Here is a 14,315-nt window from a genome sequence, read left to right on the forward strand (position 1 = left end):
CTCCCTTCCAGTTGTAACAAAAATGACTCCATACATTGCCAAACATCCCTAAGGAACAAAATCACCTCCAGCTGACAAGCACTGGGTTAGAGGTTAGTAAGTGCTACTAAGAAAAATGAAACAATGAAAGGGGATAAGAAATACCAGGGTAATGGTAGCACTGGATTTGCAACTTTGACAAGGATGGCTGGAGAAGAGCACTCAAGGCAGAAAGAAGAGTTACATACAAAAGTCTTGAGGTAGAAAGGTATTGGCACATTGAGAAATGATAAGCCAGTGTAGCTGGAACAGAGGAAGTTGGGGGGAAAGTGGCAAATGCATAGACTAGATTGACCTTCCTGCAAATAACATGAAATCTAGGGGGAAAAAGATACAAAAAAACCTGCCCCCAAAACCCCCACAACTATTTATGCAAGCACTAAAAAGTGAACAAAGCTGGAAGATTATGGAGGTGACTTGAAATGAGAAAGCAAGGAATAGCAAAGGCTGTAATTCCAGTCTATTACGGCTTTTAGCCTAAGGGAAGACCATGTGAGGCAGTTAAAACTCCAAAAGAAAACCCAGTCTTTCAGGCCTGAACAATCAGAGAATATAAGCTTGGGTAAATGAACGCTGCTAGAGAAATGAGGCAGCAATCCTGGGAAGGAAAGAAGGAAGAATCTCAAATTCCACGTATAAACTCTGCCCAAATCACTGGTTAACCCCTGAACAACACACGTATTAAGACAAACTCCAAGGTGCCTAGCAAGGATCAGAAAACTAAAATGAGATTTAAACTGTTACCCAAAAGACAGTGTCTGGAGTCCAACCGAATTTCTTGACAGTACAACAAAATCAATAATCTTTCAAGAAATATAACATTATTTAGGGTCTCTACAACATGATTATCACAACGCCCAAGAAATAATCCAAAATTACTTGACAGAGAGAAAAAAGGTGAACAAATCTCAAGAGAAAATACAATCAAGAGAACCCAACCTGAGATGATCCAGATGTTAGATTTAGTCAAGAATTTTAAAACAGCTATTATAACTATGCTCAATGGCATAAACAAAATTCACATTCGTATTATGAACATATGCTTATAATGAATGCAACACTAAGAAATGCCACCAGAGAAATAAAATCCCTTAAAAAACAACAACAGCGTGCCCTGGGTGGCTCAGATGGCTAAGTGTCTGCCTTCGGCTCAGGGCATGATCCCAGGGTCCTGGGATCGAGTTCAGCATCGGGCCCCCTGTTCCTTGCTTCTCCCTCTGCCTCTCTGTCTCTCATGAATAAATAAATAAAATCTTAAAAAACACAAATGAAAACAACAATCTGTTAATTCTGGAAACGAGAAAGACAATATATGAAATAAATTCACTGGATGGGCTGACAAAAGGGAGCTGACAGAGAACAATCCCCGAACTTGAAGATAATCAGTAGAAGTCATTCAACCTGAAGAACAGAAAGAAAAAAAGAAAGAGCCTCAGGGACCTTTGGGATAATATACAAAAGTTTAGCATATGAGTCCCAAAAGAAGAGAACAAATGAGGCAAAAAAACGTATTTGAAAAAATAATAGCCAAAGATTCCCCAAGTTTGGTAAAAGACATAAATTTACAGATTCAGGAATCTCAGCAAATTCCAAGTGGGATAAGTACAAAGAAAACCACACCTAGTCATATCATAGTCAAACTGCTTGAAAACAACAACAAAAAAAATGCAACCAAAGAAAATAATACATTACATATAGGGGGAAATGATCTGATTATAACTGACTTCTCATCAGATAACAATGGAAGAAAACAAGTGCTGAAAGAAAAGGACACTGGCACACCAGAATTCTACATCTAGTGAAACTATGCGAGACAGAAGATAAAATAACATTTTCACATATAACAAAATTAAGAAGACTTTGTCACCAGCAGACCTACACTTTAAGAGGAAGAGGTTAAAAGATACAGATTAGGTCATAATAGATGGAGTAAATGCCAATGTTCCAAATATTTGAAAGATATTTGCAACATTCTTTTCATAGCTAAGAAATCTCCAAGATCATCTTGTCCAATCCCTTTATTTTGCACATGGGCCAACCAATTCCAATTATCTAGTGGTACAATATACAAATCTCCTAATTTCTGCATCAAAGCAATGGAAGGAAATAAAACATTTATATCAACCTTCATAAATAAGACTACACAGTAAAAATAAATGGTTAAAATTGATATAGATATTATTCCTAAAGGATTTATAAAAACTGAATCTTTCATTTAAGTTACCTTAGGTATTTACTTAAAGCATAATGTGAATCTTTTTATATTGTTAAGAATTCCTCTGTTAAAACTCAAATTTTCATTTTTTAAATGAGAAAGTTTATTTCTTAAAAACAGTACTAGAAAGGAGTCTTTGTTGCATACTTACACAATATAATTGAAGTAAAATGATATGCCATTGCACAAAACAGAATTTTCTCTCTGCTGTAATAAGGAACTGTCAATGGGAGTAAACACTGTCTTAAGGTATTTCTGATTTTTATATTCTGTTTAAAATGTTATCTTTGGAAGTACACAGAATACAACAGGCTCTGAAAATCTGTTTATGAATGAATGAAATATATAAAACTACTAGACACACAGATTAAAAGAATTTCCCAAGCCCACAAGTCAGGTACGTAATCAACAATAAATCAGAATCTTCAGGCACTCATCCCTGGACTCCAAGAAAACAAGATTCCCAGGTTCACTAAGGAACACAATATATTTGAAAACATCATTGAAAAATCATCACCCTGTCTCTCTATACGTACTGGGTTGGCATTACCTTACCACATATATGTTAAGTGCTGGGCCTGCCTAAGTACTTACCCCAACGGCTGGGACTTCTTCACTCTTTACTTCATTTATCCGAACCAAATAGTTAACAAAATCTCTGGCAGCATTGCTCTGTGCATCTTTTTTATTGGTGGAATTGCCCATGCCAATGTAATTATAACCTTCCACTCGAACCTTTAACAGTCAAGAAAAAAATGTATTAGAAGAGATTGACCTGAGTAATTTTGGGTCTTAAAAAATAGGTAATTCAATAGTCCATTAAGAGATAACAGTTAAATGTTGAAGATAATACTCCATAAAAACACAGAAAATAACACATCTAAGAAAATTTATAAGTTGACTTATGAAAAAGCTTGAATTATGTTGCCCAGTGATAAACTAATCTAAAAACAACAATATTAATTTATGTGGCTCAGATATTCTCTTCTGTAACAGAATGTCCCACATTAAAATCTGATTTTATAAGACCCAAGAACAAGCTCCCCATTTGTATTTATTTTAAGCAATTTGACTTGAAGCAATCAAGAATCGCTCCACTTTCCACAGGAATTAGTAAAACTGCAAAGAGCTGATCCAACTTTTCTAATCTGCACTACTGGTACTGTGGCAGCTGAGGGACATACATGTTCTAACCAGAATAATTTACCTATCAGATTGTTTTAAAAGTAATGCTCGCTTGAAAATGATTTATAATGAAACAGAATAGCAGACAAGCGACAATAAAGAACATACAACACACTACTGTTTCTGAACAGAAAACACGGTTCTCTTAACACCAAAATAAGTGTCAAAAAAAAAAAATCACAAAAATATAAACTGTATTCTGTAATACCTCACACATGAACTTTTGCCTGTTTTTGTTCCCCACTGCTCTAATTTCATAGGATGGGGTCATCTTCCTTTTGCCACACCAGGCATACAGAAAATTTTTAACATCACCCATGATTCAAATGTCTTCTTCCGACCTAAGAAAACAAAAGTTAAACTGCATTATTTATGAGCAAACACAGCAAGTGACCAATAACTGGAATTAACTGAAAATCTAGGTTAAACACAGGATATTCTATCATACTGCTATTAAAATTGCTATGACAAAATTTTAATGACATAATTGGAAGGCCTATAACATGTCATACAAAAAAGCAGGATACAAAATACACGACTTGAATTATACGCATTAATCAAGACTAAAAAAGAAATATCCCTCAAAGTGGTTATCTTTGGGTGACTCCAAGTGATTTTGACCTTTTTTTTTTTTTTTTTGACAATAAGAGAGAGAATCTTAAGCAGACTCCATGGTCAGCATGGAGCCTGATGCAGGAATCAATCTCACCACCCTGAGATCATGACCTGAGCCTATATCAAGCGTTGGATGCTTAACTAAGCCACCCAGGTACCCCTGACCTTTTCTTAGAAACATTTTATGTGAGGTGCCTGGATGGCTCAGTTGAGTGGCTGACTCTGGATTTCAGCTGGGGTCGTGATCTCAGGGTCCTGGGACTGAGCCCAGTGTCAGGCTTCGCCTCCAGGCTAGGAGGGGAGTCCACTTGAGGACTCTCTTTCCCTCTGCCCCTCCCCCCAGTCACATGCCCGTGCTCTCACAAATGAATAAATCTTAAAAAAAAAAAAAAACACATTTTATGTAATGTCCCACTTTTTACAACAGGCACCTTATGGGTTAACTCACTTAATCCTCAAACGGGAGATAAAATTATATAGTAAATACTATTATTGTGTCTCTACAAAGGAAGAAACAAGGGCATAGAAAGTTTAACTTTTCCAAGTCACCTACTGTGAGGCATAAATTCAAACTACTATATTAAGAAATGATCATCAATCATTTTGTGTGTAAATCAAAGAGTTTATTCTCATTCTGAGGTGTCTCCTAACAGACTGTCCTCAAAGTTGTAGGCTACATATTACTCTACTTAGACTAAAAACACTAATCTGTTAAGTACTAAATCTCTCCTTTAGGCCTTGTTATTCATTAAAATTTGAGGATATTAAGTTTTCTTGATGTGCACCATACCATACTTATTGGCACTCTCCCTCTAATCTAGTTTATAAATATACCAAAAGATATGGAGCCTGTGAGTCTAAAATCTGAATCTAAATTAAAAATCAAGGTATCTGAAGGGTGCCTGGGTGGCTCAGTCAGTTAAGCCTGATTCTTGATTTCGGCTGGGGTCATGATCTCAGGGTCGTGGGATTGAGCCCTGTGTGAGGGCCCTGTGTGAGGCTCAATGGGAAGTCTACTGGAGATTCTCCTTCGCTCTCTCTCTACTCCTCCCCACCACACACACATGCCCTCTCTCTCTAAAAATAAACAATAAATCTTACAAAAAAAAAAAAAAGGCAAGATATCTAAGACCAAATTTAGATCCAGAAAAAATATGCAAAAAAAATTAGTTTGCTGTGAGAGAAACCTCATTTCTAGCATGAAACCTTTGTCTTTGGGCGCCTGGGTGGCTCAGTTGGTTAAGCGACTGCCTTCGGCTCAGGTCATGATCCTGGAATCCCGGGATCGAGTCCCGCATCGGGCTCCCTACTCGGCAGGGAGTCTGTTTCTCCCTCTGACCCTCTTCCCTCTCGTGCTCTCTCTCTCTCATTCTCTATCTCAAATAAATAAATAAAATTTAAAAAAAAAAATAAACCTTTGTCTTCTTGTTCAGTGCATTTTTTTAAAAGATATTTATTTACTTGAGAGAGAGAATGAGAGAGACAGCATGAGAGGGGGGAGGGTCAGAGGGAGATGCAGGGAGCCCGATGTGGGACTCAATCACAGGACTCCAGGATCATGACCAGAGCCGAAGACAGTCGCTTAAGACACTGAGCCACCCAGGCGCCTCATGTTCAGTGCATTTTGTAAGCACCTAAATCTAACATCATAAAACCGGACCCCAATATAAACTTATTCTGTAGCCACAGGCTAACCCTGGAGAAATCCTGTTAACTGAAAAGCTGTGGAAAGCTTTTCTATCTGTAAATTCCACCCCTGAATAATTAACTAAAAAAACAAGACCTCAGGGTGAGTACCATGAAATATGAAGGACTACACTATCAAATTCCTTCCTTTCTAGGCAGTCTCATCTAACTCCATTATATTCAATATCAACTATAGGCTAATGATGCCCAAATATATACTGAAAACTTAATCTTTTCTCTTTAAGCTCCAAAATCAAATTCATCCAACTGCAGCAATAATGTGCAAATGCTAACCTGACACCTCAGTAAAAACAAAATTAAAGTTTCCTCCCCAAACCTGTTCCTTCTTCCCTCAGTCCAAGTGTTTCCACCTCCCGAAATGGCACGGCCATCTACCAAGTTACTCCTGTCACAACTTTGGAGTCATACACTCCCTCGAGATCCTCCACAGCTATCCCTTGGGAGAACTCTCAGTATGGGCCAGGCAGTAACCTTAGAGGATCATCTACGTGAACTATTTTCCTTAACCCTTACGATAATTACACAGATAAGACTATGATTGTTCTCCCCCTTTACAGATGAATAAACGGAGACAGAATACCTTGCCCCAGAGAAGACAGAGCTCTTAACTGGGAGACCCAGAATTCCAAGCCAGGTAGTCTTGACTCCTGACCTACATGCAATTCTGCCTCCAAAACGGGTTTCCAATCCATTCGCTTCTCTCCATCCCCTGCCACCACTACCGCACACCTGGCGTACTGCAATAACGTCCTAGACCTATAGATCTAGATCCCTGTTTCCCCTCTGGTCACCCTAAAATCCATTCTCTTCACTCCTTCTCACCATACTCCAGGAACATGGCCTTCTTTGTTTCTTCCCAATCTCTGCTCTCAAGCGCTAATCCCTTATCTCTGCAATTCTGCTTTCCCCCCGCATCTTCAGAGCTGACGCATTCTCGACCTCAGGGCCGACATACCAGCTCTAAAGTCTACCTCCTCGCTTTCCCTTGCCACCGTAGTCAAACTAGCTTTCTCCCTTGACAATTTTCATTTCCTCAATCTTTTTACTTAAACCTGCAGACATTTTTCTGCTGCCTCCCACCACCACCGAAACCTCCATGCGGAAGTGGAAGGGGCTGTGCCCCACGTGTTTACCGCTCCACCGCCATGCCCGCAGGACAGCGCCCGGTCTTTGTGGTCGGAATGAATGGATGAAGGGCCCTAGGTGTGTGTGGCGTCATCGCGGGCTCACCACCCGGCGATGCACCCCCTTTCACTCAGCGGCAACAGCGCCTCTGCCGCGCGCAGGCCGGAGGAGGAAGTGGGGTTTTGGCTGCTTCGGACAAGAGATTGGCCATTGCTGGGGGGAAAAACGGGTCTATACCTCGGGCCCGGGCAGCGCAGGCGTGGCGCGGCGAGCAGCACGCAGCCCGCAATCCGGGAACTCGGCGGGCGCCTCGCCCCTTCCCCCACCCGCCACCGCCGCCCGCGCTTCGCAACAAAGCCCGGCTGCAGGAGCGCGGGGCCCCACACCCCCAACGGGTGGCAAAGACATCTCTCCCCTACCGGCGTCCGCTTCCTGGTGTCCGAGAACACAGCCCTCTTAGAACCGCCCGTAGCCACGGCCTTCCTCAGAGACACCCGGTAAACACACCGCAACTCGCGTGGAGGCGGCAGAAAAATGGCTCCGATGGCGGCGCCGGGAGGGCGGGGTCAGTGCGCGTACGCATGCGCATGAAGCGAGCTTAGGGCTGAGGGCGCCTCCAGGGAGGGGCGGGGCCGCAGCTACCACTTCCCGGCGTCCCTTCGGGTCGCCAGGGAGATCCGCGGCGCTGGGCCTGCTGCGCTCCAGCGGGGATTCTTTCCTTGCTCCCTACTTTTGAACGTTTTAGAGAGTTGGGGACCTGTAGCATTTTGACACAGCAAAATGTTACATAGCTTCTATCATGGGGACCTCTGGTAGATGACAGATAAAAGGTAGAAGACAGAACTGAAAATCTTAGGTGCTATGAAGAGTGCTTAGCGCAGTACTTGGCACATAATAGGTGTTCAGTAGGTCTTGTTATTGTAGTGATTCAGATACTCTAATGCCAATGTCTTCTGAAAGAAATAAGCTCAGTGAAGGCAGGAAATCTGCCTGGCTAGCTGAGGCCACTCACTGCAGTGTGTGGCACATCTTAAGTGCTCAGTAAAAACCAGCCGAATGAGTGGATAAACCCTGCAAGGTTGTTTTTGCTTAACTTGGATAACCTTTTGTCTCGAGAGTCTTTGGAATAATTTGTATATTTAGCTATTGTAGTAGTCATTGTTACATTTTTGAACTGTAGTGCTTCCCGTGAAGGCAACAATACAAAATATTTCAAGTTGGGGTTGTTTCAGAGATTCCAGACTAATCAATTGTCTGGGCGCATCATACCATATCCATCCTTATTTTTCACTTTTTATTGTTTTTTGTTCTTAATTCTTCTAGCTCATAGTGATCAATCCCTTTAAAACTGTTGCTCCTATTGTAAGAATAACAGTTTAGCATTTACTCTTATTTTCTTCATGTGTTTGCCGTCTTCAATTAAGAGTAAAATCGTTCAGAGAAAGACCTTAATCTTTTGTTTTTTTGTACCTTTCAGGGTGCTTAAAGCAGCAGGTTCCTGATAGTTATTTATGATAAGGGAAATTCAACCAGCATACATAGATTGCAAATGCTTTGTAGCAGATAATGAATACAGCAAAAGTGTCAACATATTAAGTATAAATAAAACTTTCAGAGGTGGATCTTTCCAAGGATTATGGAGAATTTTATTATTGAGTTGGTTCATTAATTTGGCTAGAATCCTGAGAGCTAGAATCCCCAGGGGATTGTGGGCCCTAACTGGCATTACCTTTGTAGGTTGCTGTTGGCAACTAGCAACTAGATCTTAACGTTTGTAAGTGAAACTTCCAAACCTGCTCCAGAAGTACAGTGTGGTCAGATTTCAATACAACAACTAGATGTTCCCAGTGTATGACTAGCTAGATGACTACAGAGGTTAGCAAAGCAGAATAGAACGTTATTACTGGTACTTAATATTTCACATTGAGCTTTTTGGCTAGAAATAAGTTATGGAAGAGTTGACTTAGTTCCTGAGTTTGGTAGAAAATAAAGGTTATAAGGATATGGATTAAATTCAATCTGTAGGGTGTTTAAAAAAATACTAGCCAAGTTTCTCATGTCATTTGTTATTTCTGCCAACTCAGTGGACTAGGGCAAAGTTTCTGCTAGGAAGAATTGAGATGATGATCACCAACACCTATAGTTGAAATGGAAGATGAAAAATGAGGGAGAATGTTTTGGTTCGTTGCTCTTCCTCTGTTTCTCAAATAAACAGAGAGTTGGGGATGGGGGTAATGGAATAAGAGAGCCTGCAACCAGAACTAGGATTTAAGCACGGTCATGATGTCTTGAGGAAGTCAGTGCTGGTAAAGTTTGAGCCAACTCATAAGCTTGTGAACACCAGTGACACTTACACCCTTCAACACTCTTGTACTACCATATACAATGCTGTATCCAGACAGGAATGAAGTTTTGTTTGTTTGGTTTGTTTTTTAAAAGGCTCACAGAGACTTCCTGACCACTGGAGTAGCTTGACTTCAGAGTCTTAGGAAGTGGCCTACACTGCTGAATAGGCTAGGATCCTTGTATTTGGGGTCCTCCCGAATCCTTATACTCTTTTCACTTCCAAACCCAGAATAAATTAGGTTAAAATGGGTAGGTTTACATTAAGAGCATATAAAAGGGCAAAAGAAGTGAACGTGCAGGATAGAAAGGCAAAGTCCAAGAAGGAAGACAAGTTGGGTGCTCTCTGCATTCCAGGAGGGTATCCAGTCCAAGTTCTCCTGTGGGCCAAAATCTTCCAGCACTCTCACAATTACACCCATGGAACCTGGATATCAGACAGGTTAATGGGAAGATCTATTTTAAAAAGTCCCCTTAAAGAAAAGTTCAAAAGTACAAACCATAGGCAAAAAATTAAAGTCACTGATTATATTAAAGGATATCACCTCAAAAAAAGACACAATGAGGTTAATACATAGTTGACAGAATTGGGGAAGATATTCTTGATGTTTAAGCTTGTCAAGAGATGATTAACTCTTCTGAACTATTCAGGGAACTCCTTCAAACCAACAAGAAAATTGTAGCAATCCTAAAAGGACAAGAAACAATTTCAGAAAAGGAAAACCAACAGGTCACTAAGCATATTCAAGAGGCTCAAAAGTATTAGTAACAGGAGAAATATAATGAAAATAATAAACAGATATCACCACATGCCCATTAGATCGGCAAACATTAGGAAAGTGAATACTGTCAAATGTTGGTGATGATGTTAGGATATAAGATTCACCATGCCCAGCTGGTAAAAAAGTAGACTAGTACAGCCATTCTGGAGAGAAATCAGGTACTACTTAGTCAAAGAAACTGTGTGGGTTAAAATCAAACTAGTCTGCTCCGTGTGTGTGTGTGTGTGTGTGTGGGTATACATATATATATATGACAAGGTATACGTATATAAAAGAAAGTTTCACATAAGCATGAAGAGAACATGTAAAATATATTCAGTACAGCATTATTTCTGTTGGCAGGGAGTTAGGCAATTTGGTGCTCTACCCTAGATAGATAAAATGCAGTGGATGTTAACCATGGAATCCAATGCAACTGTCAGAAGAAATGAATTGGATATACACAGAGCTTAAAGGCACAGGGGTAGTGAAAAGAAAAAAGGAACAAAGTAAGTTATACAACAGCATTTATGTGAATTTAATATGACAGTAGATGTTTTGCATAATTAGTTTTAATAGATACACATTAAATGCATTAGAATGGATGTCTATTGTCGGGGAGAGAAATGAGGGTGAGGAATTATTTTAAAAGGGAGACATGAACAATTCTAGGCTCCTTTGGATAGATATGGAGGACTGTAAATGATACAGATGTCAAGGATAGATATAGGGTCTAATTCTTACTTATATTAATTAAATGTTTATTGAGGGGTGGGGTTTTTTTTGTTTTCGTTTTTGGTACGAGGCACTATCCTAGAAGAAACAGCCATAAATAACACAGATGAGATCCTTTTTTTTTTTTTTTAAAGATTTTATTTATTTATTTGAGAGAGAGAGAGAATGAGAGATAGAAAGCACGAGAGGGAAGAGGGTCAGAGGGAGAAGCAGACTCCCTGCTGAGCAGGAAGCCTGATGCGGGACTCGATCCCGGGACTCCAGGATCATGACCTGAGCCGAAGGCAGTCGCTTAACCAACTGAGCCACCCAGGCGCCCGATGAGATCCTTTTCTTATAGAGCTTGCATTTAGAGATGACTTCTGTGTATGATAGAGTACCTTTTATCAGACCAACTCTCCTGCCAGAAGCAACTCCAAAACAAGACAGCAGTCTGAAGCATTAGAAGCAAGGCAGCTAATATCTGAGGGGCTAAAATCCTGGGGAGGAGGGAACAGCAGAGCTTTTGTGTCACTTTTCACTTTGATACATTTACTGATTCCTAAGCTGCCCAGGGCAAGAGACCAAGAAGCCATGTAGAAAACAGAGGCTGCAAGGCTGAAAAGCTAGGTAGAGCATTCAGGAGCCTTATGGTACTAGAGAGACAAAACCTGGAGTTCACCAAGGAAGAGAGGCCAGGCTTTCATCTGACACCCCCTGCAGAGGTACATTCTAAAAGGAAGGACAAACTCAGGGGAATGAAAACCAACCTTAAATCATCTCACTTCCTCATTGGACCAAAGTGCTTTATATTTCTCTTTCTTCCAGAAGAGGAAGACAGAATGACCTATAACTTGTACAATTTTCTATAGAATCTCCCAAATTCAATAAAAAAAAGTCTACAGGCAAGCCAGGAGACAGGCCAAATGACTGAAAATCAAGAGGATAAAATACAACAGAAATGTGCCCATAAATGATTCAGATGTTGAAATTATCAGAGACTTTATAAAAGTTGTGATTAATATATTCAAGAATATAGATGAAAACATTGGAGGTAATTTACAGAAGGCTGGGATAAATGAGAAGTACCAAATAGAAATTTTAGAAGTGAAAATAGAATCACCAAAATTCAGGACTCAATTAATGGGTTAATAGATTGTACATAGCAGAAAAGAGAATTGGTCAATTGGAAATAGATCAGTAGAAAATATCCAGATTGACCTTGCAGAGAAAAACAAATGATAAATACATGAAAGAACCTAAAAGATGAATGGAACATGGTAAAAAGGTCTGATGTACGTGTGATTAAGGTTTCAAAAGTGGAAGAGAGATGGAATGGAGAAAAAGCAATATTTGAAGAAGTATTCCCTAAAACTAATGAAGGCATAAAGCCACAGATTCGATGAAAGCTTGCATTTTAGCAGTCAATAAAAAAGGATGCAAGTAAAATATTCACTGGTAATAAGTTGCTATGCAGAGAATTAAATATAATGCTGGGATAGAATTTGAGTGGGTGGCTATTTTAAACTGGAAGTTAAAAATATCATCCCTGAGAAGGTCATATTTAAGCTAACATCTGAATAGCAGACAAGAAGGGAACCATGTGAGAATCAGGAGAAGAACATTGCAGACTCTTCTTCTAAGGGGTAACAGGTCAAGTGAGGTAGGGCTGGATAAAGTTTGAAACAGAACAGTGTCTGTGTTCCAAAGTGCCTTGAACACCATGATCTCCCCAGCCAAGGAAGTCCAAAGATTATCAGTTAAAAACAAGACATCTCCAAGGGGAAACTCTACCACAGGCCAAGGCAGCTCTTTATGGTAAAGGCCTAAGCTCTTAGTATGAAAGGTCTGCAGCACGGATACCTGGATATTTGGGAGGAGAAGATGGTGGGGGGAATAAATGGTTGTTATGATCCATATGATCCAAATTCCTCCCTTGGAAGCAGAGCTGGTGGCCACAGGTTTTGCATTTTATTTCATTCTTTCTGATCCATTTTTAGTCAATCCCTTGTAAGAAAGGTCTGTGATTTCCTTGTGGGCCACAAGCATGAGTCTTCCCTGAACTCCCTCAAGGGGGTGAACTGTTCTGACAGATCACCATGCTTTCAGTTATATACAGACTATGCTAAAAGAACTCACCCCAAATTTTCATACATAATTAATTCAGTTAATTGCCATCCTTTTAACTGAGCTATTTTACATATGTGAAGATGAACAACCCTTAAATGTATAGCCCTTCATTTTTTTTTTTCACCTGTGTATACATCAATAGAACTACCACCCAAATCCAGATATTGGCCATTTCTATCATCCACAAAGTTCTCTTGTGTCCTTTTTCAGAGGTAACTACCATTCTGACTTTTATCACAAGAGTTCGTTTTGCTTGTTCCTGAACTTCATGAAAGTGGAATCATGTAGTATATACTGTTTTGCATCTGGCTTATTTCACTCAACATAATAGTTTTGAGATTCATTCATGTTGTTAGATATAGCAGTACCTTTTTTTTTTATTGCTGTTAGTACTCCATTTTATTATCCACAATTTGTTTATCCATTCTCCTGATGATGGGCATTTGAGTAATTTCTAGTTTGAGCTAATATGAATAGAGTTGCTATGAACATTCTTGATTGCGTCTTTGGCCCCTCTGTTTTTAGTTTTAGTTTTTGTCTGCAATGGGGGAAACCACAGCCCTTTGAATGGCTTGCAGTATTAGAATCCCAACAAAGCAATATTTAATACTGTATTAAAATGTGGCCCCAGCTCTGTAGCCTTTAATTCAATTATCATCAGTAATGGGGTCTTAGAAATAATTGAGTCTTCTGATTATGATTTGAAAGAACTTAAAAGACCTTGGGCAGCTTTTTAAAGAAGAAATTCAGAGACGAAAGGAAAAGAAAATGTAGGTTGAATGTACCATTTCCACAAAATCATCTCAAAGTTTAGTTTTCTATTGCTATTTAACAAATTAGTATAAACTTAGTGGCTTAACTCAACACTTGGTTATTACCTCACATTTCTGTAGGTCACATTCTTGGTAGAACATTAAAAAGACTGTGGTCCTGGGACACCTGGGTGGCTCAGTTGGTTAAGCGTCTGCCTTCTGCTCAGGTCATGATCCTGGGGTCCTGGGATGGAGCCCCTCGTCAGGCTCCTTGCTCGGCGGGGAGCCTGCTTCTCCCTCTTTCCCTCTCCCTGCTTGTGCTCCTTCTCTCTTTCTCAAAAATAAATAAAATCTTTAAAAAAAAAAAAAGACTGTGATCCTCTTTGCTCTTAGGAAGAGTAAACAAATTTTACGAAGCTAAGTTTGAAGTTTGTTTGTTTATTTTTAAAGATTTTATTTATTTGACAGAGAGAGACACAGCAAGAGAGGGAACACAAGCAGGGGGAGTGGGAGAGGGAGAAGCAGGCTTCCCGTGGAGCAGGGAGCCTATGTGGGGCTCAATCCCAGGACCCTGGGATCATGACCTGAGCCGAAGGCAGACGCTTAACGACTGAGCCAACCAGGGGGCCATAAGCTTGAAGTGTTTTAAGTGGCTGGTCCCATCCTACACTGTATTAGGACTGGTCTTTTTGACGACTAGCATACAGAAAGGAATGGTAGGTCACTCCT

General features: G+C 40.0%; 1 protein-coding gene across 1 annotated transcript in view; it reads right to left on the reverse strand.

The window, feature by feature from the left end:
- DHX9 (DExH-box helicase 9) overlaps positions 1 to 7,443 on the reverse strand; it is a 56,750-nt gene extending 49,307 nt beyond the window's left edge. Inside the window, exons 1-3 of the mRNA XM_025878002.2 lie at positions 7,306 to 7,443; positions 3,648 to 3,780; positions 2,849 to 2,989 (exon numbers count right to left, since the gene is read on the reverse strand). Of these exons, the coding sequence (XP_025733787.1) occupies positions 2,849 to 2,989; positions 3,648 to 3,758 (252 nt within the window). The 5' untranslated portion in view covers positions 3,759 to 3,780; positions 7,306 to 7,443. The remainder of the gene's footprint in view (positions 1 to 2,848; positions 2,990 to 3,647; positions 3,781 to 7,305) is intronic.
- Between the last annotated feature and the right edge of the window lie 6,872 nt (positions 7,444 to 14,315).

Source organism: Callorhinus ursinus, unplaced genomic scaffold, assembly GCF_003265705.2.
Source record: "Callorhinus ursinus isolate GAN/ISIS: 27379988/994484 unplaced genomic scaffold, GSC_fseal_2.0 scaffold13, whole genome shotgun sequence".
Lineage (NCBI taxonomy): Eukaryota > Metazoa > Chordata > Mammalia > Carnivora > Otariidae > Callorhinus > Callorhinus ursinus.